This window comes from Cuculus canorus, chromosome 8 (genome assembly GCF_017976375.1).
Source record: "Cuculus canorus isolate bCucCan1 chromosome 8, bCucCan1.pri, whole genome shotgun sequence".
Classification (NCBI taxonomy): Eukaryota; Metazoa; Chordata; class Aves; order Cuculiformes; family Cuculidae; genus Cuculus; species Cuculus canorus.
In genome coordinates this window covers 32092451-32120310 of record NC_071408.1, presented here as the reverse complement: position 1 = coordinate 32120310, position 27860 = coordinate 32092451, and the positions used below count along the sequence as shown (strand labels likewise).

At 44.5% G+C, this 27860-nt stretch overlaps 1 protein-coding gene across 1 annotated transcript; it reads left to right on the top strand.

The window, feature by feature from the left end:
* The first annotated feature begins 1362 nt into the window (after positions 1 to 1362).
* Positions 1363 to 25197, top strand: LOC104055205 (vitellogenin-2). The gene is made up of 36 exons (XM_054073176.1): positions 1363 to 1432; positions 1547 to 1567; positions 1673 to 1824; positions 3138 to 3389; positions 3917 to 4078; positions 4200 to 4348; positions 5219 to 5369; positions 5492 to 5649; positions 5742 to 5907; positions 6778 to 6903; positions 7603 to 7821; positions 8747 to 8964; positions 9099 to 9196; positions 9478 to 9602; positions 9713 to 9814; positions 10782 to 10901; positions 10982 to 11168; positions 12118 to 12211; positions 12322 to 12507; positions 13010 to 13154; positions 13276 to 13498; positions 13589 to 13764; positions 14136 to 14367; positions 14488 to 14948; positions 15426 to 15476; positions 16473 to 16562; positions 17578 to 17790; positions 18156 to 18298; positions 18681 to 18819; positions 19348 to 19483; positions 19930 to 20116; positions 20978 to 21069; positions 21814 to 21911; positions 22416 to 22575; positions 23873 to 24034; positions 24980 to 25197. The coding sequence occupies exons 1-36, from the start codon at positions 1363 to 1365 to the stop codon at positions 25096 to 25098; spliced, it is 5583 nt and encodes a 1860-aa protein (XP_053929151.1). The 3' UTR covers positions 25099 to 25197.
* Positions 25198 to 27860: the final 2663 nt, after the last annotated feature.

Here is a 27860-nt window from a genome sequence, read left to right as displayed (position 1 = left end):
TTGTTCTCTTGAACACAGTAGTTTGGTAATCATGAAAAAGGAGACATTTAGTCAAGCATTGGAACAGGCTGCCCAGGGCCTCCATCCCTGGAGGGGGTTCAAAAACATGTGGATGTGGCGCTTGGGGACGTGGTTTAGTCAGCACGGTGGGGATGGGCTGGAGGTTGGACTGGATGAGCTTAGAAGTCTTTTCTAACCTTAATGACTCTGTGATTCTACGTTTTTCCCCCCCTTTCTCCCCAAAAGTAGTCTTCTGCAGTGAGCTGGATGGCAGCTCCTGAAGCAGAGGCTGCTCAACCCCAGGTGGATTCACAGCCCAGATGAAACCTGTCTGAAAAAGTCGAGACCTGTGGTCCTGACGACCCAGGAAGAGCCAGGGGGAGACTTTAGAAATTTGAGAGGACTGACCAGAACTCATTTGTCCCTCTTTGTGATTCTCAGTCTATTACCAGGCTCAAAACACCAAGTATCTTTTGTGCATCACCGCTGGCCTGCACGCCTCCAAAGTTTCTAGAACAGACGCCTCGCGTGAATGCTCCTGGACTCAGTGTGAATTGGAGATGGAGCAGGCTGGCAGCTTACATCAGTTCAGGTACTTGGCTGCATACTTGGCCTCTTGGGAAATGCAAAAGTTCTAGCTGACCTGCACTCCCGTTCCCCTTGTTTGGCTGCTAAGAGCCTCTGCGGGTTTTTTAATTGTTCACATTTAGCCGTAATTTACCTTGGAAGATAAAATATTTACAGATTGCTTATGAAATCTTTGCTCATTTAAAAAGTATTCCTGGTCAGTGTGACCGGAGCTGACAGGACACGCTGATCCTCTAGTTATTTATATAAATATATATATTCCATCTTCAGCAAGATGTTAAACGTGCTTTGGTGATATTCTGAATGTGAGAATAGCGAGGATTTATCTGTCCTGATCTCCTCTCTGCTGAGGAAAGAGAAAGAACACTGTTAACACTTGTGACGCTGAGTCTGCTTTGTTAATTGAGCCACTATCAGTTAGGTAACAGTTTGGGTCGGATGCCAGGTCAGCCTAACCTGGGCAAAAACAACTTGGTCTGTGGCAGGACCGAATACCAGCAGTAACACAGTCTAGGGAATTAGCTAACGATCTTATTGTGAATATATCATAAACAGCCAAGTAAAAATGTTTTAATGTGATAAGAAGCAACTTTTGAGCGTTCTAGTAAACCGCAAATCAGCGGGATACCACGGGATGACTTGATTTCCTTTATCCCACCTGGGGCGAAAGTAGGATTGCAAAAAGGGAAGTGTTTACACAAACTGATAACAAACTTGAGAATTCAGCAGAACGCGGCCACGTGCTCCTGAGCTTTCTTCCATAAAAGTCTCACCATGTCCGGCCGAGCCCCATTCGCCTTCACTATGAGGGGAATCATACTGGCACTAGCGCTCGCCCTTGTAGGTAAGCCTGTGGATCCCTTCTTCGTCTCTTTCCCCCCAAATTTCCTTAAGTTCAGCGGGAACAATTGGATCTGAACTGGAAGTTATTCATCAGGTTTTCCATCTCTTTTCGCAGGTAGCCAGAAGCTTGACATCGGTAAGTGAATTTCCTTCTATAACCTCCTTGCGTTGACTTTGCTGTGATGCTTATTGTATTAGAACGTACTCATCGTATCATGAAAACCGCTGTTCTTCCCCACAGACCCCGGATTCAGTAGCAAGAGGAGCCACTTGTACAGCTATGAAGGCTGGGTGTTGAATGGCCTTCAAGAAAAGAGTTTAGCCAAAGCTGGTGTGCGCTTGAGCAGCAAAGTAGAGATCAGTGGGCTGTCAGACAACGTTTATGTCCTCAAGGTACTGTGTCTTCTTCCAAGCATACAATAGGGTAATGAGCTATAAATCACAGTCATGTAATTGAATTTGGTTAATTTGTGGTTTAGGGAAGCTATAAGGGAAAAAAAACCCCGGAGACTCAGTGCTGGAGATGTCAGAGAATGATCTGCAAGCAGATGTTTCTGAAGTGATGAGTGATTTGGCATCCAGTCACTTAGTCTGTGGTAGAAAGTGTTCATAGCAGATGTTCCTCCAGAATTTGTACCAGAAATAAGATGCCAAAAGCAGGGGTTCTGTTAGAAAGGGTTTATTTCTAACTCAAGGCAGTCAAGCTTGATCTGATTTTAAGATTTGATTTGATTCTCAAGGCAGTTTAGAAATGCTTGTTACGGGGACATTGAGATGAGGTCTTGGAAAGAAATATTTTCCTGTGAGGGTGAAGAGGAACGGGTTGCCCAGAGAAGCTGTGTGTGCCCCATCCCTGGAGGTGTTCAAGGCTGGGTCGGATGGGATTTGGATCACCTTGATCCAGTGGGAGGTGTCCCTGCCCGTGGGGATTAATTATAAATCAGAGCTTCTTGCTGGCCACAGTTCAGTGACAGAGCTCTCACCAGCTGTAATTGAGCATCTTTCATTGACGAGGGCAAGATTATTGGCTAGGGATTGCATTTCTCACCCTTGTCTTCATCCTGAAGTTCTTACCTGGTGTGTACCAGGCTGTGCCTTGAGGCACCTACGCTGGCAGTAACTTTGCGACGTTTGCTGGACTTTCTTCTGATCTATGTTGCGTCTCAGTATGGGGGGGAAAAAGGTTTATAAGTAAGGTTTGATTTTAGCTATTCACAAATATGGATCAAATATAGCAACTAGTTTAGGTAAAAAAAAAACATTGGAAGGGGACCAATTGAAATGAAATATTCTAAATGAGTATTTTTTGACATTTAGTGCAATACAAACTTTTAAAATGCTAAATTTCACCTGAAGCAGAATATTTATTTTAAGGGCGAAAATACAAGGAGAATTTTATTGGATTTCTTTTTAAGTTAATTTTTGAGTTAGCCTTTCTCCCGATGTTTAAAATGTCCCTGGGAGATAACAACAATACCCTAACAGCTTCTGTAAGATAAAATAGCACTGCTGAGCCCAGAGGGTTTACACTCGTTTTACAACAGTGTAAAGAAGAGAAAAAAGAATGAACTGCTCTATGAAATTCTAAGCCTACGTTTGGAAGGAAAGCCTATCAAAGAAGTAATTTATTTACTTCTTCTGTGCTTGTATATTTAGCACCAAACTAATTTCATTCACGTAAGAATCTTTCCTTCCTTTCCCCCCAGATCCGCTCTCCACAAGTCGAGGAATACAATGGCATTTGGCCCCGGGACCCGTTTACCCGATCTTCCAAAATCACCCAGATGGTTTCTTCGTGTTTTAGCCGTCCCTTCAAGTTTGAATACAGTAGTGGACGGGTTGGAAACATCTATGGCCCAGAAGACTGCCCTGAGATGTGCGTTAACATAGTGAGAGGGATCCTGAACATGGTGCAGATCACCATTAAGAAGGCACAGAATGTGTATGAATTGCAAGAGGTTTGTTCTTTCCACTCGAAAACTACTTGACCAAAAGGATGGGTCCTCTTTAGGTGCCCCTTCTTCCATTTTCTGTTTGTTTGCATCTACTTTCACCATTACAAAAAGCCAATTTCCATTCATATAGAAGAAAGCATCTCCGTGTGTCTTGAACAAACGGATTCTGTTGGATTGTTTAAAGATCTTTGTCTTTAAGATTTTAAATGCAATCCTTTAAAGAAAAAAAATTAGTATCTATGAATGTATTAATTCTTGATCCATTCTGTTTGTTCATTAACATCAATTCGTTGTTTGCCTTTTAAATTCTAAGCTCCATCCCCTGACCAATTATTGCTCACGTGTCTATTTTATTGTTCAGTAGGTTTAGTTGTGACTAACAGTAACAGGTTTCAAAACTTAATTAAGACTGTTCTGTAGGTCCTTGCCCTCCTACTGCTCTTAAAGGATCTTTATTCAGTAAAAATTCTTCTTATGCAGTGAAATCCTTATATAATTGAGAAGTCTCATTATCTCTGTTGATCTGCCAGGCGGGAATTGGAGGTGTTTGTCATACAAGGTACATCATCCAGGAAGACAGGAAGAACAGCCGAGTCTCTGTTACCAAAACTGTAGACCAGAATAATTGCCAGGAAAAGGTGAAGAAGAGTGTTGGAATGGCATACATCTATCCTTGTCCCGTTGACATGATGGTACGTGAGATGTGGAAAGATCTCCCTAAAGAAGACCTTCCACTGAAAGATCTTTCTTTCTGCCAGAAAGCGTGCCCATTCTGTTTCAAATCACTCTTTGGGTCTCTCTGTCCTCCTCCAGAAAGAAAGGCTCATAAAAGGAACCGCAGCTTTCTCCTACAAACTGAAGCAATCCGACAGTGGTACCCTGATCACCGAAGTGGTGTCGCAGCAGGTCTATCAGATCTCACCTTTCAGTGAGCCTACTGGTGTTGCCATCATGGAAGCAAGGTAGGTGGGACATGGGATTGCTTCACAAAGTGAGAATAATTATAGATTCTGGCAGTCACTTTCAGCCCCGGACAAAGTGAAATGAGAATTGAACTCCACAGCAGCTCAGTAAAGCTGCAAGGACTCATACTTGGGGTTTCCACACTTCTAAAAATTCCATGAACCATTCTTTATTTATACCCTGCTGAACCTGATACTACAATTACACGGAAGAACAGGAGAAAAGCTCTTTTGCTCATTTACACCATAAAAATGCAACTCTAGTACTCTGAATACTACTCAGAGAAGTGGCGGACGCCCCGTCCCTGGACGGATGAGGTGTTGAGCAACCTGATCCACCTGAGAGGTGTCCCTGCCCGCGGCAAGGGGGTTGGAACTGGATGATCTTTAAGGTCCCTTCCAACCCAAACCGTTCTATGATTCTATGAATATCCTGAAATAGGGAAAATTTATAGTGTTACGAGGAAGTTGGTGCGCATCGACATAAAATCATTGATCACACTGAGTTGGTAGCTCTCATTCAGGAGAGAGCGGGTTAGCTCTTCTTCAGGAATTATTTTCTTATAGATAACTCCAATGCTATTTTGTTCCAATTAAAAGGTTTTATCTGTTAGCAAACTGTAAACTTTTACTGTGATAAGAAAAATGATTAAATTGTAAAAGTGAAACCTTCACCATATCACTGACCCGACAAACAGTCACAGAATCATAGAATGGTTTGGGTTCGAAGGGACCTTAAAACCCATCCAGTTCCAACCCCCTGCCACCGGCAGGGACACCTCCCACTGGATCAGGTTGCTCAAAGCCCCATCCAGCCTGGCCAGTCAATGGAACCAATTCATTCCTTCTGTGATTCTTATCTCTTGACAGGCAACAACTCGCATTGCTGGAAGTGCGAAGCGAACGGGGGAGCGTCCCGGACATCTCCATGCAGAGCTACGGAAGCCTTCGTTACCAGTTCCCGTTGGTATCGTCACAGATGCCACTGCAGCTCATCAAGATGAAAAATCCTGAGCAACGGGTATAGTGTTTTTAGGTCTTCAAATTGCATTCCTAATCAAAAAAAATTAGGAAAAGAGCGATGATCATCAATTCTGAAGGATTTAGTTATGTGTGCTCTCTCTTTCTTGTGTTTTGTAACAGATAGTAGAAACCCTGCAACACATCATCCTGAACAACCAACAAGATTTCCACGATGACGTTCCATACAGATTCGTGGAGCTTGTCCAGCTCTGCCGGATAGCGAGTGCCGATACCCTTGAGTCCATCTGGAGGCAATTTTCAGATAAACCCCGCTACAGGTATTTGATTGCATCAACTTAAAACAAACATCTCATTTTTTTGAGAGCTGAAAGCTAAAATTAAGGATTTTTTTTCCCCCACCTGCTTGCAGGCGATGGCTGCTGAGTGCAGTTTCAGCAGCTGGCACTACAGAAGCACTGAAATTCATTAAGACCAGAATTCGCAACGATGACCTTAACTATATTCAGACTCTTCTAAGTGTTTCTTTTGCTCTCCATTTAATGAAAGCTGATGAACACGCTGTTCCAATAGCAGCGGTGAGTAAACCCATGTGACTCTTTCGTGTCTGATAACAAAAGGAATGATAATTGATGGCAACCTTTGATTATTAAGACCATTAGAGACTGGATTCTCCTCTCACGTGCACCAATTTTGTGCAAATATTGAATCATGAATTTATTCTGGCATTGCATATATGAGAGGAGAGTTCAGCCCTGTGTCTTCACGTTGCTACGTGGATATAAAAGCCATAAAATCGGCCAAAACGGCTTCTAAGGATAATTTCCATTTGAGTCTGCCGGTATCACATCGAGATTTCTACAGACAAAACTTTGTTCTCTTTAATCTCTTCCTTCTGAAGCAAATGGTGACATGTGTGTTAGGTCGTTTGAATAGCTCTCTTAATTGCAAACTATTCCTGTGAACTGGATGATGCTGCAAGTGAAAGCATTAGTGTGAACATTGAATATTTCGACACTATTATGGATCATTTATTCTGAATAGGATCTTTTCCCATCTCTAGCCAATATTCTTCTTAAATAGGAAAAAAAGCAGACGATGTGAGAATGCGTCATCGATAGAATTGAGTAGCACATTGTTCTAAGGTTATTCTATTTATAGATTGCTGTTTACCCATAATCTTTGTATTTTCAGTGTTATGCTCAGCCAAGGAAAATCAAAATGGAGCTATATAAGCTTATAAATACTGAAACTAATGGGGAATCGAGCTCCTCAGTGAAGCTTGCAAATAAAATACCTACGAGCTGATTTAATTTGTTTGGATGTGAACAATAATCATTCTAAATTTGCTCCCCTCGGATAGACTTTGAGGATTTTCCTGCTCTGAGAGCTACGTAAAGCACTGTATTAAATACGGAATTATTTTCTCCCTCTTCTTTCCCCCACAGGAATTAATGGCCAGTGCTCGTATACAGAAAAATCCCATGCTTCATCAAGCTGCCTGCTTGGGATACAGTTCTGTGGTCAATAGATACTGTTCTCAGACCTCAGCTTGTCCTAAAGAAGCTCTTCAGGTGGGCAGTTTTTTGTTAGGTTGTTCTTAATAGCTTAATAATCTTAAGCATGGAATCATAGAATGGTTTGGATTGGAAAGGACCGCAAAGATCATCCAGTTCCAAACCCTCACTAGACCAGGCTGCTCAGTGCCCCATCGAACCGGAGATGGGACAGCCACAACTTCCCTGAGCAACATGTGCCAGGGCCTCATCACTCTCATCGTGAAGAATTTCTTCCTAATGTCTAATCTAAATCTTCTCCTTTCAAATTCAAAGCCATTCCCCCTCATCCTATCAGTACAGTCCCTTGAATAAAGCCCCTCCCCAGCTTTCCTGGAGCCCCTTTCAGCACTGGAAGCTGCTCTAAGGTCTCCTCGCAGCCTTCTCCAGGCTGAACAACCTCAACTGTCTCAGCCTGTCCTCATAGCAGAAGTGCTCCAGCCCTCAGATCATCTGAGTGTTTATTACATTAGCTTAACTCTTCTAAAATACAGTATAAAAATGGCAATTGGACTTATATCTGCTTTTAAGTAACGTAGATATTTGCTTCATCCTTGAAAACAGTTTTCACATCGTGAGGTAAAATCTTGAGAGAAGCCATCACTGAGTGATATTATTAAAACCAGTTTATTGTGATAGACTTTTCAGTGGGTGAGGGGAATACTATGGACAACCGAGACACTAGGAAGAAAAAACTGACCCACGCTTTATCTGTAGCCCATCCACGACCTGGCAGATGAAGCTGTCAGCAGGGGCCGTGAAGACAAAATGAAGTTAGCCCTGAAGTGCATTGGTAACATAGGAGAACCAGCCAGCATCAAGCGCATCCTGAAGTTCCTCCCCATCGCTTCACCCAGTGCTTCTGATATCCCCATCCACATTCAGATCGATGCCATAATGGCCTTGAGAAAAATAGCCTGGAAGGACCCCAAAACAGTAAGTAGGATCCATCAGGGATTTCTTCACTTGGTGAATTAGAGAATATACAATGTGATGGTAATTAATTAAATGGGATTGTGTGTGGATTCTACAGCTTTTGAGGAAAAAAGTTTCAGAACAACACACCGCATTTTGTTAATTTGGTTGACGTTTTCTGCTAAGCTTATAATGACTAGTCAGTAGGAAGCTTCTGGAAGGATATCAGCAGTGGTTTTTTAGATGCCTGCCTTGATCACTTAAGTGCTATGCTAGTTACATATGGTGGAAATTCAGCCGCCTAAAAGTCAGGCATATAATTTAACCTGGCTCAGTAGTCAAGAGGAGAGAGAGATGCACTTTCTATTGACCTTCTGGTGAAATGTCAACACTGCTCTGCCTCTTTTAGACCCTTCCTTAACCGTTAAGGTTGGATGAGTCACCGCTGACCTCCCGCTGAGGTGACCATAGGCAAGGTTCCTGCCTTTCAGATGGTTTAGATGTAGGAGCTATTGAGACAGCGTCTGCTCAGACTGTCTTTGGTGAGCTGCTGGATCTCTCTTGGTCAAAACCAGTGAAGCATGCTCACTGAGGCAGTGGTTACTCCAAAGAATGAACCTGTATATTATCTATTGGTGTTTCTTCTGAAGATATTCACCGATCTTTGAATGTCAGTAATGCAAAAAGTTATGCTGATGTCTTTTCAATTGTGATGAGTTGACCCAGTACATTGATGTGTGGTCATTTATTTCGTATTCGGGGACAACTCTTCTCCATGGGAACTGTTCCTTCACGGCCCCTTTGGTTGTTCTGGAATTATGCAGTAAAAAGATCAGGAAACCTTTCCTCAGGGATAATGACCCCTTCTTCCATATTTCTTGTGAGTTACGTGTAGACAAAAGTCTCCTTGATTGGTCATTCCAGACGCTGTGTTTTCTTTGTGCAGGTGCAGGGATATCTCATCCAGATCCTTGCAGAGCAGTCGCTTCCCTCCGAAGTGCGAATGATGGCTTGTGCCGTTATCTTTGAGACAAGGCCTGCCCTTCCTTTAATAACGACCATAGCTAACGTGGTGATGAAGGAGAGCAATTTGCAGGTGGCCAGTTTTGTTTATTCCCACATGAAGGCTTTGGCAAAAAGCAGGTTGCCGTTCACATACAACATGTAAGTAGGGACAGGAATGAAGTGGGGGGCTCTTCTGTTATCAACACGGTGTGTGTTGCCAAGCTGAATTCAGTTTATATTCTGACGGGGCACAGCTTATTTCTGTACGTTGTTACCTTTCTCATTTTGTTCAGCTCTTCAGCTTGCAATATTGCCCTGAAGCTGCTGGCCCCCAAACTGGACCGGTTGAGCTATCGGTACAGCAAGGTCATGCGTGTTGCTGGTTACTTTGGTGAGTAAAACCATTTCAGTGATCGGGAAACTTTCCCTTCAGAAATCCATTCTTAAGAGATGTTAAGTCCTTTGAAGAAATAGGGCATCTGCATAAGAAATGGAATTAAATGTGACAGTCACATACTTAGAAGTGTATAAGTGCACCGTTTATTACCTTGGGCCCAAACAGTTAAAATCAATGTAATGATGTATTTTTAGTAATGGAAAGGTGTGCAGAAATATGATCTTGAAGTAGAATGGTTAGAAACAAGACTTATCTCATGTTTACTTCTGCCACAGATAACTACAAAGTTGGTGCTGCTGGAGATGTCTTTGTTATGAACAGCCCAGGAACGATGTTCCCGTCAGCAATCATTTCCAAGCTGATGGCATATTCTGCAGGGGCAGTGGCTGATTTGGTGGAGGTAAACATTCATCTACATCAATACTAAAGCTAATTCAAATGAAAATTGTCCACAAAGTTTCCTCTCCGTAAGTATAATTCAAACTGCCTCTTCTTGGGCTCTTTTGGTAGGTTGGTGTCCGCGTGGAAGGCCTCACTGATGTCATCATGAAACGAAATATCCCATTTGCCGAATATCCCACGTACAAAAAGATCAAGGAGATTGGAAAAGCTGTAGGTATTTCCAGTAAGGCAGTGCATGGGTTACATAGAGGGGTATTAGTGAAGCTTCTCATACTAGTTAAGCCCTGATTCAGAATGTAACCTGCCTGCCTAGCACTCGGCTTGAGTGTTCCTGTGAGAGAGAGATCCGCAGGGTTCATCATGCCTGTTATGGATTCTGCAGATCCCCTACCTCCTCTCCCCTACGGCTGGAGAAGGAGCGTGGGAGAGAGGGCAGAGCATCGCGGCACGGTGTGTGTCTCACGCCTGGCAGGCTTCTTCCTCCCTTCACCCACCTCACTTAGTTTACAAGAATATGCCTTTGTCTTCAAGAGAAAAGGTGATTTGTGGCTGTGCTTTCAAGCTGGGTTTAGTGGTGCTGATGGCCCAGACCTTCCGTGTAAATGTTATTGCATCAGAATACCAAACATGGGGACAGGCTGAGAGAGTTGGGGTTCCTCAGCCTGGAGAAGAGAAGGCTCTGGGAGACCTTAGAGCGACCTTCCAGTGCTGAAAGGGGCTCCAGGAAAGCTGGGGAGGGGCTCTGGATCGGGGAGTGCAGGGAGAGGATGAAGAGGAACAGTTTTATGCTGAAAGAGGGGAGATTGAGATGAGATCTGAGGAATAAATGTTTTGCTGTGTGGGTGGGGAGGCCCTGGCCCAGGGTGCCCAGAGCAGTGGTGGCTGCCCCATCCCTGGAGGGGTTCCAGGCCAGGTTGGATGGGGCTCGGAGCCCCTGATCCAGTGGGAGGTGTCCCTGCCTGTGGCAGGGGTGGGACTGGATGGGCTTTGAGGTCCCCTCCAACCCAAACGACTCTACGATTCTGTGACAGGGAGGAAATCTGAATTAGCGATGCTGCTATTTACAAAGCAGCAATGGAAGGTTGCAGCATGGTCGGTGGTGGGATTGATCACCTTACTGAATTACTATTTGCAAAGGGATACACTAAGGAACTTTGCTTGTTTATCTGTTTCCCAGCTGCTGGGATGGAAGGAGCTGCCAACAGAAACCCCCTTGGCATCAGCCTACGTGAAATTATTTGGCCAAGAGCTGGCCTACGCCAACATCAATAAGGAAGTCCTGCATCAGGCTATGAAGGTACCAAAGGCCCTTTCTTTGCAAGATTTGACACTTTGTACTTTTCTATCCTGAACTCTTGGATCTTTGGTTTACTACAGGCTGTGCTGGAACCTGCTGACAAGAACACAGTGAAGAAAATCGCCAGTCAAATCCGCAACGGCATTGCAGGACAATGGACCCAGCCGGTGTGGCTGGGAGAGCTGCGATACATCGTTCCTACCTCCACGGGTTTGCCGCTGGAGTATGGGTCGTACACGACTGCTGTGGCACGCGCAGCAGTCAATGGTGAGTTGGGAAGCGTGAGATGAGCTGTGTGAGCTCTGAGGTGAAGAGGGGCCATAGAAAGAAGTAGAGAAACATGAAGGTAGAAAAAGAACTAATTTTTAGAGGTAGTGAAGATGTTTGAAGGAAAGCTGGACACAGCAGATTGCTGCCTCACCTTTGAATGGAGTGAAGGCAGAGGAGGTGAGTTGAGAGACTGAGATACCCAGGAGAAAAAAGTCACAGCATTCAAGGCCAGAATAAACAGGACCTAGATGGGGAGCTGACTGCAGACCTGGGCGGAGGAGGTGGCTCCGGAGAGATACACACACGAACCAGGCAGGATTCAGTAGCAATTTAAAAAGAGAAGAAACTAGAAGACAATCAAAAGAGAGGTACCAGTAGCATTCGAGAAGGCAGGAAGAGAAAAAAAGAGACAGGGAGTTCTGCTTTGAAAGAATAAAGATGCAAGTATGAACAGTTATCAAGAAGTTAATTCAGTGATCATAGTGTTTGTTGTGCAGCAGACTTTTAGTGTGGGCAAAACTGACTCTTCTTCTTTTTGCCAACACCTTGTAAATAATGAAGAGTGAACTACATGAACTTGTGCTCTTCACACCAGTCTAATATGTGCCCAATCTTTGCAACTCCTGTTTTTTGGCTTGTTTTAATAACATCTTTGAAGCCCTGTACCTTGTTTTATGGGAGCTTTTAATCTGTTTTTTTTGTTTGTTTGTTTTAAATAACATCATTGTAGCCAAGCTGGGGAGGTGAGGGTGGGATGGATGGGCTACAAAGTGAGTGAACATTGTCTGGACTGCTGATCTCCAAGAGTAGTTATCAGACAACGGTCTAGTTGGTGGCTTATTATGAGCAGTGTTCCTCCATTGTTAGCAGTTGTTCATTATCTCTATTTGCAATCTGAATTTTGGAAAACACTGCATGTTTTTAAATCTTGTTCTGTGCTTTGCAGTTGATGGAAAGATGACTCCTCCTATAACTGCAGAATTTAGACCTTCACAGTTGCTTGAATCCACCATGCAGGTTCGGGCTGACATAACCCCGAGGTATGGCGGGTTTCTAAGGCTTTAGGTACAACGGAGGTCCTTTACACAAAGGTAGACGTGTGTTAGAAAGAAGCCCCTTTCTCACAACTGGTCACTTCACTCTGTTTCAGCTTGTACATGCACACAGTCGCAACGATGGGTATCAACACTGAATACTTTCAGCACGCTGTTGAAATTCAAGGCAAGGTCCTGACCAGAGTGCCGATGAAGTTTGATGCCAAGATAGACATGAAGGAGAAAAATATCAAGATCGAAACAAATCCATGTCGTGAGGAAACTGAGATAGTGGTTGGAAGGTACAGTAGCGTTACTTCACAATGATTTATGTTGATGAAAGCTTGCGAAGTTCACCATCGCTGACTTCTGATGGAGTCTAGATAGGCAAGGTGGCTTTTCAGTGTGTAGCAGGAGACAATATTTTAATTTTAAATGAATGTCTTTCCTGCTTTTGGACATTGAGGGAAGTGGTGGATTCCTCTGCACCAGACACTTTTAATGCTCAGTTTGACAGGGTGCTGGGCCATCTCACTTAAACTATCAATCATCTAAAAAGGTTGGATCAGATGACCCTTCAGATCTCTTTCAACCTGGAATTCTATGATTCTGTGGTCCAGAGTGTGAAATCTTCCCATGACTTAAAGAGGTGATGTTGGTCCTGAACTCTTACTCATCTAGTCGTGTATACGATCTCTATGTTCAAACATGTGCTGGCACATGATGCTGACAGGGACATATTTCGTGTACTCTGAAGATCAGGAGCTGGAATAATGGACCATTTTTTTGTGCGTATCTCAACAGGCATAAGGCTTTTGCAGTATCAAGAAATATAGGAGAACTAGGTATTGAAAAGAGAACCTCGATTCTCCCAGAAGATGCTTCATCAAATATTGTGGAAGAACCTTTCAAACCATCAGAGAGATCTTCCAGTGAAGGTTTTGCAAAGGTAACCTATTTCTTTTTGCTGATATAGTAATACTTACCCTCTCTGTGCTGCACACGTCTGCAGTTTCAGTTTTGCCTATGCTGCGCTCCCAGTGGTACTCACACAGTCCTCTCCAACGCAGCAAGGAGCTGACGAAGCACCAAGCAAAGATGCTCATAGCTCTCAAGAGGATCTTCACCACGGCACAGGAACAAAAACTCACGAACGAGACATTTGCATCAAACTGCATCATCTCCATTGTCAGCTCTGCTTTTCCAGAAGGACACGAGATGCCAGTTTCCTAAAAAATACTTATTTGCACAGATTAATTGGAGAACATGAAGCTAAAATAGTCTTGATGCCAGGTACGATACTGAGCACTAGCTTAGTTATCTTAGGATTGTTGGTGCTGTTTGAAGCAGTAGAACCTTCTAACGTGTGCGATTGGTGTGTAGTTCAAACAGATGCTGAAGTGGACAAAATTGAGCTGGAAATTCAGGCAGGATCCAAAGCGGCTTCCAAAATAATTCGTGTGGTGAACTCGGAGTCTGAGGAAGAGGGTGAGTCCTCTCCATATGAGGACATTCAAGCTAAACTGAAGAAGATCCTGGGCATTGAAAATGTGTTCAAGGTAAGAGACTTTAAGCATGGGAAGGGGGAATATTTTCCAATAAAGGAAACCAGAGTTTGAAGTTCAGGGTGGAAAGCACGCGTAGGGAAACAAGGATGGAGCCAGTTTGAAAGGTGCCAGTGCCACATCTGGAGGGACTGATCCTACAGGGTGCATCCAGCTAGGGCTGCTCCTCCACGCCGGAGTAGACTTGAGCTGGGCAGAGTGGATCTAAGGGATGCTGCAGCTCCTGCAGTGAGTGAGGCAGGGAAGGTTTTGTTCCTTGAAAAGCCACTGTGAGCAGCTTCTCTGACAGCCAGACAAGTCTTACTTTGTAAATATAGAACCAGGTGCATCCCCTCTCTTGCGCTTCTCTTTGCACTGATTTGCAGGTTGCAAATAAAACGCGACACCAGAAGAAGCAACCTTCTAAGAAAGGAACCACTAAGCTAGCGGAGCTCGGGGCAGAGCCCAACGCAAACAAACTCTCCAGCTCATCTTCTGCCTCCTCTGCTTCCTCATCGTCATCTGCTGCTTCTCCTGATCCTAAACAGGCTGTGGATGGAGATGAGAGGGGTCAAGAAAAGCAAGCGGGAAAAAAAGATGTGAGCAGCAGCAGCAGTAGTGGCAGAAGCAGCAAAGGCAGCAGCAGCAGCAGCAAAAGCAACAGCAGCAGCAAAGGCAGCAGCAGCAGCAAGAGCAGCAAGAGTAGCAGCAGCAAGAGTAGCAGCAGCAGCAGCAAAGGCAGCAGCAGCAAGAGTAGTAGCAGAAGTAGCAGCAGCAGCAGCAAAGGCAGCAGCAGAAGCAGCAGTAGCAGCAGCAGCAGCAGCAGCAGAAGCAGCAGCAGCAGTAGCAGAAGTAGCAGCAGCAGTAGCAGAAGTAGCAGCAGCAGCAGCAGAAGCAGCAGAAGTAGCAGCAGCAGCAGCAGAAGCAGCAGAAGTAGCAGCAGCAGCAGAAGTAGCAGCAGCAGTAGCAGAAGTAGCAGCAACAGCAGCAGCAAAGGCAGCAGTAGTAGGAGCAGTAGCAGCAGCAGCAGGAAGTCATCGCATCACCATAGCCATGGGCATCACTCAAGCCACCTGAATGACAGCAGTAGCAGCAGCAGCAGCAAGTCATCAGGTCACCATAGCCACAGGCATCATTCAAGACATCTGGAAGGTGACAGCAGCAGCAGCAGCAGCAGCAGCGCGTATTCCAAAATATGGGTAACTTTGTCTGTAAACTTGCTAATGGTTGTAAATCACCTTCCTGATGGCAGACGGCTTCGCATCGTCAATCAGGAAATTATGAGTCGACGCAGTCAATTTTAGCAATGCAAACCTGTGACATTTATTCTGCGAGCACACCTGCAGTCGCTGGCTGCGATGGCTGCTTCAAAGCACCTCAAAAGTTTTGATGAGTTTTTTGAAACTTTTGTTATAGGCAGGGAGCATTTTTTTTTTTGCCAATTTACTGCTTTCTATCAATATACATTGCATGCTCCTGTCTTAATTTTGTGGTAGGAACATTATATAAACTACTTTAAGTCTTACATTCTGTGATTGTGACCAAACATACAGAACTATGCATGAATGATAATTAGTAAAATCCTTATTTAATTCCCTGTGCTCAGATTTCAATGTAACCGCAGCATTTCTGTTCTTGTGAGGCTTTTAATCTTCTTGTTTTTATCCTTTTCAAAGGATGAACATGAGATTTATCAGTATCGCTTTAGATCAGCGCATAGACAAGAGGTGAGTTGTTCTTTTCTCAGTGGATTAAGTATGGAATCTGTCATGAGCCAAACGGAAACCTTGAAGGCATCTTGTTATCTCTGTTGAGAAAAATTACAGCCCCGATAACATTTAGAGCACCAAGTCAACCATGGTGGTTCTGTAAAGACAGACCTTTTGTTGTTCACACACAAAGTTCCTTTGTGTTGTGCTTACGATGCCATTTGTGGCTCAGCAAAGTAGGTGCAAAGCTCTACCAAAGCAGTGCAAGGGACTAGAGATGCACACTTTGGAGAAGCAAAGATCCAACCATCAAGAGCCTGCTCCGTTTGACCGGCTTTGATCACTTGGTTTCTTGGGTTGGAATCAGTGTTTCAGCTGTGGGTGTCCATTGGGTTGATCCTTTCCATTCAGCTGGTCCATTCAGCATGTCCTCCAGCTGATCAGGCCCTTCCAGAAGTAAAATGGATCTGTTCTGGTTTTTCATACTGTGTCAAGAGACTGGTTCAATTTGAATTGCTCTGGTCCATTGTTTTTTCACACAGGGAATCCTCATCTAGAAATGTTCCTTATTTGACTCTTCTGAGGGATTGGATATATTTGAGTAAACAAGATTTTTTCAGAGCTAGATCACATGGGATAAGAAGAAATGACCTCAAGTTGAGCCAGGGGAGGTTTAGAGTGGATGTTAGGAAAAGCTTCTTTATGAAAAGGGTGGTGAAGCACTGGACCAGGCTGCCCATGGAAGTGGTGGAGTCTCCATCCCTGGTGGAATTTAAAAGATGAGGCACTTTGGGACATGCTTTAGTAGGCAAGGTGGTGTTACGCTGATGGTTGGATTGGATGATCTTAGAGGTCTTCTCCAATCTTAACAATTCTATCATTCTGTACGGTAGGCAGGACAAAGCGTATTTCAAGTCCTTGAGCTGCTCAGGGTTGGAAGGCAAGGTTACCAACAATTTCTTCAAGTATGCTTTTTAGTTACTGCCCTGAGCATGACGTGTTTTCTTCTTGCAGTTCCCAAGAAGGAAAGCACCAGCTGACCAACTTACGGGCACATCCTCCTCTACCAGATCCAGTCATGCCTCCTCTCAAGCTGCTTCCCGGGTTAGTTGAGTCATTTTTAGGGGGTTTTGATGGTTTGGAAGAATGGCAGAGTGGCCGTGTGCCTGCGGTAGTTGTATAGTAATGGGAAGAGAGAAATACCAACCTCTCGGGTCTCAGATATCAATCGAGAGTGAGACACACACCATAGTCCTCACACACACTTTCCACTGCAGTGAGGTGAGGATGTTTTTAACTTGCACCATGACCCTTTGCTCGTGGCAATTCCACCCAACAGATGCTTTTGGAGTTTGATCTCATGACCTCTGCAACCAAGAGGGAAGCTGAGGATATAGGTGTTGGGGGCCAAGGTTAAGAGGAGCCTCAGCAGGCAAGCATGCTTCAGAGGTGACGCGTAGCACGTTGGCTCCTCGCCACGGCCCAGTCTAATGTGTGCAGGCTCGCTCTCTGTGGCAGTGACAGTGAAGTTTAGTGATGGAGTGAAGGAACTGCAGGTCATAGTGAGCTTAAGGCCCTGCTGTCAAAAGGAGAGGTTCATGATGTTGAGGACAACATCCTGGGTCATATTCTGTGTTAAGGTGCTGTGCAAACACTGAACCTGCCCAGGCCACAGAGCTCATAGCTGAGGAGAAAAGTAAAAGCCAGTAGAGCAACCAGACACACAAACAGGAGGACACGAGCTGGGGGATGTTCTTGGTGTGAGGAGGAGTGATGAGTACAACAGACAGCTGATGTCAAATTGAGCCACTTCACAGGCAAATACACAGGTGTTAACAATGAAGCCCAGAGCATAAAGTCACTATTGTGTCCTAATGAATGTGAATATTTCCACGGTATCAGCTGTAGCTCAGGAAATGGCACAAATTTTCACTTATTTCAAACACAGTGATAAAATCCATCTGTGCATGCAGAGGCACACGTGTAGTCCATATGCTGGTATATATTTACAGTATAGTTGCTTATTTCCCATTCATCCATTGAGATCTTGCATCTAGAACGTTCCGTGGTAACTCTTTCATAACAATATTCTTTGCATACTTCCCCCCTTTCTTCTTAGCTTAAGTTTTTGGGAGATGTTAAACCACCAGTATTGGCTGCTTTTCTTCACGGCATTCGTAATGATAAGAAGATAGGAGGCCTCCAGCTCGTGGTGTATGCTGATATCGATTCCATCAAGCCCCGGGTGCAAGTATTTGTGTCAAACCTCACAGATTCAAGCAAGTGGAAGCTCTGTGCTGATGCTTCAGTCCTCAATGCTCACAAGGCAGCGGTAAGGTTCACAAATCATAGAATCATAGAATAGTTTGGGTTGGAAGGGACCTTGAAGATCACCTAAATCCAATCCCCCTGCCATGGGCAGGGACACCTCCCACTGGATCAGGGGCTCCAAGCCCCATCCAACCTGGCCTTGAACACCTCCACCTCCCCATCCAACCTGGCCTTGAACACCTCCACCACTGCTCTGGGCAACCTGGGCCAGGGCCTCCCCACCCTCATTGTGAAGAATTTCCTCCTTATGTCTACTCCGAAGCTGTCCCTGTCCAATAGTTAATAGTTAAATAGTTAGATATAGCTGTACACATCACAGGAAAACCATGCGTGTCTAAAGATGCACCATTTCTGTCTCTGTTATAGGCTTACCTGAAATGGGGCCGGAATTGCCAGGACTACAAGATTTCGAGCGAGCTGGTGACCGGGCGGTTTGCTGGCCACCCTGCCGTACAAGTGAAACTGGAGTGGCCTAAACTTCCTTCGCATGTCAGATCCATAGTAGACTGGTGAGGGTTTAGTCTTTAGTGACGCTTGTTCATGATGTCTGTCAACTGAGTAAGATCAGCATCCACCCATGAGGTTCTGGTGGTTAAAGTACCAGCTATTATTGCATGCTCTGCTCTGTCTGAGCGCTGCCTTTGGACACTAAAGCTGAGTGGGAGATTATAGCCATCCTATTGTTATGTGCTATAGTTGTTTATACTTGCTGACAACTGAGGAACCGATCCTTCCTTTCACTGAACACTTGATCAGCAAAGCAGAGTGGTCATGGGGACTCACCCAGTGGCCCTGAAGACTCTATGCTACTTACACACTGATGTGAGAAAACCTAGTTGGGTTTGCTTTTTGCTTCTCTTCAGCAGACCTTTCTGATTTGTATTTTTGAAGGTTTTACAAGTTAGTCCCTGGGGCTGCGTTTATGCTGGGGTTCTCCGAAAAAACAGACAAGAACCCTTCTCAACAAGCCAAGGTGATAGTGGCTCTAACTTCTCCAAGGACATGTGATGTTGTTATCAAGCTTCCTGATGTAAGTATGAAATATTATCAGTCTCTTATTGTCTTTGTAGTAGAAAAGCGAGGCTTTTTTTAATTACAGTGCATCGATTCCGAGAAAGAAAAATTAAGTAAGCATCAATTTAGGTGCAAATGATGAAAAAAAGGTTTTACTTCTTTTCAATCTTTTTATATTATATCCCAGAATATTCATAGAGTAATTTTGTTCATGGAAGGAGAGAGTGATGTGGGTACTCATAATGGCATGAGTTTCCATCTGTAGTAGCACCATAAGTGTTCACCTAACAACGTGTGAAGGGGAGTAATTAGTTCTCCCAAGTAATATCTGAACGATGGCCCACACCACAAAAGAAAACTGTAAGCAGAAGCAAAAAGCCCATGGACAGTGAGCCGCGTGAGTTGTGTTCGTGTAAAGTCTTTATCCACCAGACAAGAAGAGATTGAAATCAAATTCCAAACTGAAGAAAAAGCTGATCTCGGCCGTTTGCTGGGAATACCTGCCACAAATGCATTTTGAATTTGCATTCGAATTCCTTTTCAGATGATCCTCTATGAAAAAGCCATGAGGCTTCCAGTGTCCCTCCCTGTAGGTCCGAGGATTCCGGCTTCAGAGCTGCAGCCTCCCATCTGGAACGTCTTTGCTGAAGCCCCCTCTGCGGTGCTTGAGAACCTGAAAGGTCAGAATTTCATTGGGTTCAGCAGCACAACATCCTCGGGCTCCCAAATTACTGGAGCCCCTTCTGAGTTTTTGCGGGATTATTTATCTCCAGTTAATTAGCAAGTGTGCTGTAGTAATGTGAGGATGCTTCAATGGGAGAGAACATTGTGAGTATAGTACAATAATCATCAGCATTTCAGGGATAAAGATACCAATTATCTGAACTGATAAGATTAAAACGTTCTGGCAATTATTTTTTGCTATAGAGGAGAATATTTTCCGTGCTTTTTTCAGAATTTATGGGTGCTTAGTAGCCAAAATCCCCCACAATCCATACAAAAATATCACATAGTGGAAAAAAAAAATATATAAAGCTAAAACAGCACAGCACTAAAAATAAAATATGTCATTTAATATCATTCTTTTATGGAAAAGCAAATGCTCACTGGCTTTTTATTTCACCAGCTTCCTGCTCAGTTTCCCACGACAGGATCACAACCTTTAATGAAGTTAAGTTTAACTACACGATGCCGGCAAACTGCTACCACATCTTAGCTCAGGATTGCAGCCCTGAGCTGAAGTTCCTGGTGATGATGCGTAGTGCTGATGAAGCTACGGACCTGAAAGCAATCAACATCAAACTGGGCAGGCAGTAAGTAACCCCTGATGGATGCTGGGAGTATAGAATCATGGCATGGTTTGGGTTGGAAGGGACTTTAAAGCCCATCCAGTCCCACCCCTGCCATGGGCAGGGACACCTCCCACTGGCTCAGGGGCTCCAAGCCCCATCCAACCTGGCCTGGAACCCCTCCAGGGATGGGGCAGCCACCGCTGCTCTGGGCACCCTGGGCCAGGGCCTCCCCACCCGCACAACAAAACATTTCTCCCCAAGATCTCATCTCAATCTCCCCTCTTTCAGCTTAAAACCGTTCCCCCTTATGTTGTCCCTGCACTCCCTGATCCAGAGCCCTTCCCCAGCTTTCCTGGAGTCCCCTTTGGCACTGGAAGCTGCTCTAAGGTCTCCCCGCAGCCTTCTCTTCTCCAGGCTGAACAACCCCAACTCTCTCAGCCTGTCTTCATAGTAGAGGTGCTCCAGCCCTCGGATCATCTCCGTGGCCTCCCCTGGACTCGCTCCAACAGCTCCATGTCCTTCATATGCTGAGGACTCTGGAACTGAACACAGCGTTCCATGAGGACTCCACGAGTCCTCACTGCATGAGGGACTATATTATCCACGTTTAAGGGGAGAGGAGCTTAGATGTGAGCTTTACCGCAACGCTCAGCAGCCCATGGGATATCAGCATTTCCCTTATTTACTTCCCGCGCATATTGAATGGGATGCTGATGATGCTGTGCTGCATCTTAGCTGACAAGAATACCCCTGATGTAATTTAAGTAGTTGCGATGAGCTTATCCTGCGATCAGTGATATTTAGTGAGCTGGAAAATGCTTTTGTCACTGTCTGTGTGTGAATGGGATATGAACAGGGTGTGACCACTCTTCTCCTTAACAGTGAAATCGATATGCACCCTGCAAACGGACAGGTGAAGCTGCTCGTAGATGGGGCTGAAAGTCCCTCGACGAACGTTTCGTACATGTCTGATGGTAAGTGATGCAGCATCTGTTTTTTTTTCCTTTTCATGTATGTTTTTTGAGAAAGAAAGAACAAACATACGTGTATTTTACTCACTTGCACAGGAACATTTAGAAAGACTGTTTAACGTGTGCAGCTCTTGCAGACTAAGCAAGATATAACTAACGTGAAGATCCCTCCTTTTCCCACATTGCCGCAGCTCCCACTGGAGTTCCCGATTGGAGCAGTGTTTCAGTTCTACCATGACATCTCGCTTGATGACAACTTTCTGAAGTAGAGCTTTTCTAAAATTCACCACACATATATTGCCGTTTGTCTCAATTTGATTTCTAGGTATAAATCTGGCTGGCATTCTGAAATCCTCTACGCGACAGTCGCGGTGTTCTTTGTATATTCTTACTCCATTATAGAGTAGTCAGGGGCTTGTAGAGCTGTACAACTACACAGGTATTATAGGCAGCTCTGTAATGATTTCTAGAGATAAAAAGGAATGTTAATAACCCAAATTAAAATAACCCAGAGAAAAAAATAAAATCCGAGATTGCTAAAATTGGTTTTGACCTTTATGCAAGCATCTCTTTTCTCTATATACATATTTCTATGTTGTTTCACTGTACATTTTGTTTCTCACGTGGAACAATTAAGGAATTTCAAGGAAAAAGACCGTTTTAGAGATATGACACTTGCTTTTTTTTCTTTCTTTAAGAAGATAGCAAAGCCAAAACACACACAAACTATCTTTTGTTTTGTTCTAGGTGCTGCTCTGTGGATCCACAGTGAAAAGCAAGGGCTTGTACTTGTTGCTCCAGCCTACGGCATTGACAAATTGTACTTTGATGGATACACGTTCAGGGTATCATTCTTCCTCTTCATAAGCTTGAGTGTTGAAAGATTTTAATAGGATTCATAGAATATTTAGGGTCAGAAGGGACCTTAAAGCCCATCCAGTTCCAACCCCCTGCTGTGGGTAGGGACACCTCCCACTGGATCAAGCTGCTCCAAGCCCCATCCAACCTGGGCCAGGACCTCCCCACCCTCAGAGGAAAACATTTCTGCCTAAGATCTCATCTCAATCTCCCCTCTTTCAGCTTTAAAACATCCATCTGACAAAAGCTTCAGCATATTCATAGTGTAGACTATTAATAACTGAACGTCCTTGACAGACACAGTAGGTTTCAAAGGCTGTGACAGTTAAAGACGCTGCAGCAGCACAGGAGCTTGGAATCCTCACCAAAGAGACCGTAAATATTTGTGCATTAAGTTACACCAGAAGGGACCCACAGAGCAAAATCTGTTCCACGGGTATCACTTTTTATAACTTGAAATGATTTTGGTGGTTTTTTTTTCCCCCTCAAAGATTCAAGTCGCTTTATGGATGTCAGGGAAAACGTGTGGAATATGCGGAAAATATGATGCAGAATGTGAACAGGAATATCGGATGCCCAACGGATACCTGGCTAAAGATTCAAGGAGCTTTGGGCATTCTTGGCTTTTGGAAGAAAAGCCTTGTAGAGGAGGTACACTATCTCTAAATCTAATGTATTCTTGCTGTGGTTGTTTGGAAAATGTAGAAAGTGTTCAGAATATTTTAAATCCATAAGCATTTTGGGGGAAAGAATAGCATTTATTATAAAGGATTTATTACTAATGAAATGACAAGTTAAACAAGCAAGCCAAAATGAGCAAGTCAATTAAAATTAAATAGCCACGCTGAAACAAAATCTTTGTTTGAAGTGTTTTAGAAGAAGATCAGAAAAAAGAAAGGGAATAAACTCACACAGACGCTTTGATATAAGCACAACAGCATTTTCCAGACCTCAATTTCCATCCAAGAAGCAGATGGAGATTATATTTATTACCGTGGCTGACCACCTGGTTTCTGAACCTGTGCAACCGGTCAAGCAAAGCATTTGAGCCCATGAGAAGTTCCAGGGGCTTAATTATACGGTTGAAATAAAAAAGCTGTGTTGTGAGTGTTTTGGTCGATTAGGATCTTGCAGCGTGCTCGGTGCTCTCAGCTGAGTTATGATGCAACAGAGAAGAGGAACATTGCCTTTGGGGAAAGAATTGTCCTGGTAGGAAGGACTTCCTTGGTCCCTGGAGATGGCTTCTACATGTTTAGCCATGTCTTTGTAAAAGATGTGGGCATCAAGCTTCCTGTAGGTGGTTATGGAGTCCGCTTGCACGTATACAATAATATTCACATGGTTGGTAGTCATCACATATTGTATTTTCATTTAACGTGATGGAAATGGCTGGAATTTTAGTAAATAAAGCTTAGTTAGGAATAAATTGTGGTCCATTTAGTTGCACACACACTTATAACTACTTGTCCTGGGAAATTTAAAACAAGGTTGCTATTGTTGGCCAAAGTAATGACTTTTGGTCTCTCTCTGCAGCAATTTTGAGTCCGAATGACAGAGTAATAGTGTAATTTTTCAGTGCTTGTTATTATTTGTTCAGAAATCCTCTCTTTCTCCCCCCCTGCTGCATACTTAAAGCTTCCAAATGTGGGTTTTCAGCTCTTCCGTGAGCCAGTTTACTTTGCAAATGTTTATTACAAAATCCATCCGGCTATGTTTCTACGTGTTAATGTAGAAACAAACAGGTTAGATTTGTAATTAACTTTCCGTAGCTCCACACCTAATTAGCTGATTTGAGAAGCTTATCAGTCAAGGATGCTGGTTTACTTGTGATCAAGATACAGCTTTCATAGAGGAAAGTTGTTTGCAAATTGGCAGATGAGTCAGTCTGGAGAGACCTGGAGTTTTTGTCCATGAGGACCTAAACCATCAACAACGGTTGTTTTTACAGCTTGCAAACTGCGGCGCTCGTTTGTGAAGCTTGAGAAGACAGTGCAGCTCGCAGGCGTAGAGTCCAAGTGCTATTCTACGGAGCCCGTGCTGCGCTGTATGAAAGGATGCTCCGCCACCAAGACTACTCCAGTCACTGTTGGTTTCCACTGCCTCCCAGCGGGTAAGCAAACACAAATCCTACTGAGCAGGAACTACACAAAAGCCAAAATAGATTGTGCCTTGACTCACTTATTCCACTTGAAATGCATGAATAATCTGACGTTCAGGTAGAAATGGACTGACTGTGTGAGTGAAGATCTTTCCCTGTTTTCATTAATATGTAAATATTTCTTTAGCACGAGAGGTGGTTTTCTGTTGTCACATTACTATGATTTTCATTCACTGGAATTTAAAATCCAGGCTGAACTCCCCCTCGTGGCACTTCAAGCTGGCAGGGTAACGGCACAGTCAACATTGTGATTCAGCTGAAAAGCTGATTTCTTGCAGCCCATGAGGATTCAGTCCCATCTGATGAGGGGCAGCACCCTAAAACAGGGATCCCCCCGCGTTGTATGGTGTTATCTATCGCTGCATGGGGCGTCATCCAGTTTCCTCGAGCTGATTTAGGCAGTAGAAGGGTAGATATGGATGGGATCCCTGCCCACAGGTGCACTGATATAGGAGGATGTCTTTTCTATAGGTGTATTCTAGATTATAACAGATTAGGCAAAATAGATGTAGATTATATAGTGGAAAGTGTCCCAGCCCTTAACAGGGGGTTGGTTCTGGATGGACTTCAAGGTCCCTTCCAACCCAACCCTTTCTATGATACAGATGATAAATTCGTGTCTGTTTTCCAAGTTGGTGTTTCCTTAAAGACCACAATATCCTTTCCTAAGTCCATTATTAATAAAATTCTACATGGAAGTAGTAGTTTTCAAGGTAGAACTGGCTTATCAAGAGGCTTTTCTGGAACATCTCTGTGACTTGGACAAATATAACTACATAAGCCATTGAGGGGAAGCCAAGCCTGCTGTAATTAATGCCCGGTGCTTGGTAGATGCTGTACTTGGTAAAACCGCTCCCGAAACCTGCTGTTTACTTTTCATTTCCTGTTCCCCATCAGACTCAGCTACCAGCCTGACCGACAAACAGACAAAGTTCGACCAGAAGTCAGAGGACATGCAGGACACTGTTGATGCACACATAGCATGTTCCTGTGAGAACGAAGACTGCAGTGCATGAAGCTGTACATTGCAGGAGAAAACAGAAACACTTTAATGTTTTTATTGTGTGGTGTAAGAAAACTCATCCTAAGGAATAATAGACATGCTAAATTAAGTGTTTAAGGACGTGTGGAAGCTTCCCAAGTAATATAAAGTATTAAACTTTATTATTGTAGAAACTGTTATGATTGTCCATAAATATCTGATTTCTTAATAAATCCATGCATGGAATAATTGATGAAGCCTTCCTTATTTCACTGGTTATGGAAATCCCACAGCCTGATCTAATGGGATATCCCTGCCCACAGCAGGGGGGTTGGAAGTAGATGATATTTAAGGTCCCTTCCAACCCTAACTACTCTATGAGTCTGTGAAAAAGAGGTCTTTGTTGCTTCTCATCCCAATTTCGTAGACTTCTTCAGTCTGAGTCTTTTGTGCCCCAGACGCGTGTCTATATTGGGGCCCATCAGGGAAGCACAGTTCTTAGGAGGAGCAACTGAGGAAACTGGGGTTGTTTAGCCTAGAGAAGAGAAGGCTGAGGAGAGATCTTATCACTGTCTACAACTCCCTGAAATGAGGTTGTGGAGAGGTGGGTGTCACTTGGTGGCCCAAGTGACAGGCGATAGGATGAGAGCGAATGGCCTCAAGCTGCACCAGAGGAGGTTCAGATTGGACTTTAGGAAAATCTTCTCCACTGAAAGGGTTCTCAAGCACTGGAACAGCTGCTCAGGGAGGTGGTGGAGACTCCATCCCTGAAGGTATTTAAAAGATGGGTAGATGAAGTGCTTAGAGATATGATTTAGTAGTGGACAGGTATGGTTGGACTGGATAATCTCCAAGGTCTTTTCCAATCTAGAGATTCTATGATTCTATAACATGAGTTGGGAAGCTGTGCTATCAGCTCCTGCTTTTTTCTCCGAGGGTTTTCTTCCCTGTTGCCAGGATCCTGTGGCCCAGCACAGGAACTGCTCTCCTCTCTGGGATGCAGCACCCTGCACAGCAGCAACGTAGCCAAGGTGCTCCTTAACAACTCCGCTATGTACCAGTGCTGCCGTAGGGAATAGCGAAATCAAGGAATGAGCCTGAATCTCCAGTGGGTTAAAGCTGCTTTGAGGGAGTCAAGAACACACTATGTTCCTGCTGCACCTCATGGAGAAGCCTGTGTGAATCAGGGGTCTTTGGACAGGTCGCGGTTGAGTTAGTCCGATACTCCACCTGCCAAAGGGTTGGAAGCAGAGCCCGACTTCCACTCTGGGTAAGATGCCCCAGCCTCCATGCCCAGCATGAGCCATCATCAGCAGGTGGGCTTTGTCTCCTGTGACCCACTACCGGTCTGCGTGGGCACAGCAAGGGATGGGCTCGTCTGCCGTCAGTGCTGGAGCCCAAAGGATTCCAGCAGATTGAGAAGATGTTTTCTGCTTGCCTCTAAGGCTGTGCTTGCAGGTTGAGTATTGCCTTAGGAGATGGTGTAGACACAACCATCAACGTCAAGGAGATTGTTGGCAGCTGAAGTCATCAGTAATTTTGCACAAAGTTCAATAGAAATGGTACTGTACTTGAAGTTCATCTGCCTTCGCTCACCAGTGTTCTCCCGAGCAATACACTCGCTCAGCCATTTCTGTTACCGGCTGAGCACAAATTCACTTCTGATGTTGAAGTTTGTTGATGCAAAGCAAAATGTGACCCTACCGAACTGTTAAAAACTGAGTAAATTCAGTAAATTAGTTAAAAGAGAAGCAAGTTACTTGGCTCTTAAAATGAGTAGAAGCAATGGAAGTAAAATGGCCTTTACCTACGACCCTACAGGGTGGAGAGGCCATCACAGGCTGGTTTTTGAAAACACTTGAGAACACTCTGTAAAAATCTCGTTTTGCATTCTCTAGCACTTTGGTACCTAGAATGGAAGAACACTTGTGAATTTTATTGCTTGGGTGTGAGTATTTTAGTTTGTAAAAGTGATGTCCTTACTACCGAAAGGACTATGTTTGAAAGGCAGGCATCACTAAGCAGTTACACGCAGTTTAGATGCTGTCGTAGTTCCTTGCAGCGCAAAGCAGTGGGGAGCTGAGGGCAGGCAGGGTTTGGGATGTGGCAGCAGCAGTAAGTGGGGAGCTGCTGGGGTTGCTGCTTGCCTGCGAGTCCCACGGAGCAGTGCTGGGAAGCACAGACTTGTGCGCAACACCTGAGGCTGAAGCTGGGGTGTTGCATGACCCCTGGAGCTCAAAACCCCATTTTGAGGAGTGTTATGGTTTGTGGTGTCACTGTTATAGAGTGGTGTCTTACCAATATCATAGAATCACAGAATGGTTTGGATTATAAGGGAACTCAAAGCCCACCCAGTCCCACCCCTGCCATGGGCAGGGACACCTCCCACTGGCTCAGGGGCTCCGAGCCCCATCCAACCTGGCCTGGAACCCCTCCAGGAATGGGGCACCACCACTGCTCTGGGCACCCTGGGCCAGGGCCTCCCCACCCTCACAGCAAAACATTTCTTCCTAAGATCTCATCTCAATCTCTCCTCTTTCAGCTGAAAAACGTTCCCCTTCATCCTCTCCCTGCACTTGCTGATCCAGAGCCCCTCCCCAGCTTTCCTGGAGCCCCTTTCAGCACTGGAAGCTGCTCTAAGGTCTCCCCGGAGCCTTCTCTTCTCCAGGCTGAACAACCCCAACTCTCTCAGCCTGTCCTTGTATGGGAGGTTCTCCAGCCCTCAGATCATCTCCGTGGCCTCCTCTGGGCTCGCTCCAACAGCTCCATGTCCTTCGTGTGCTGAGTACTCCAGAA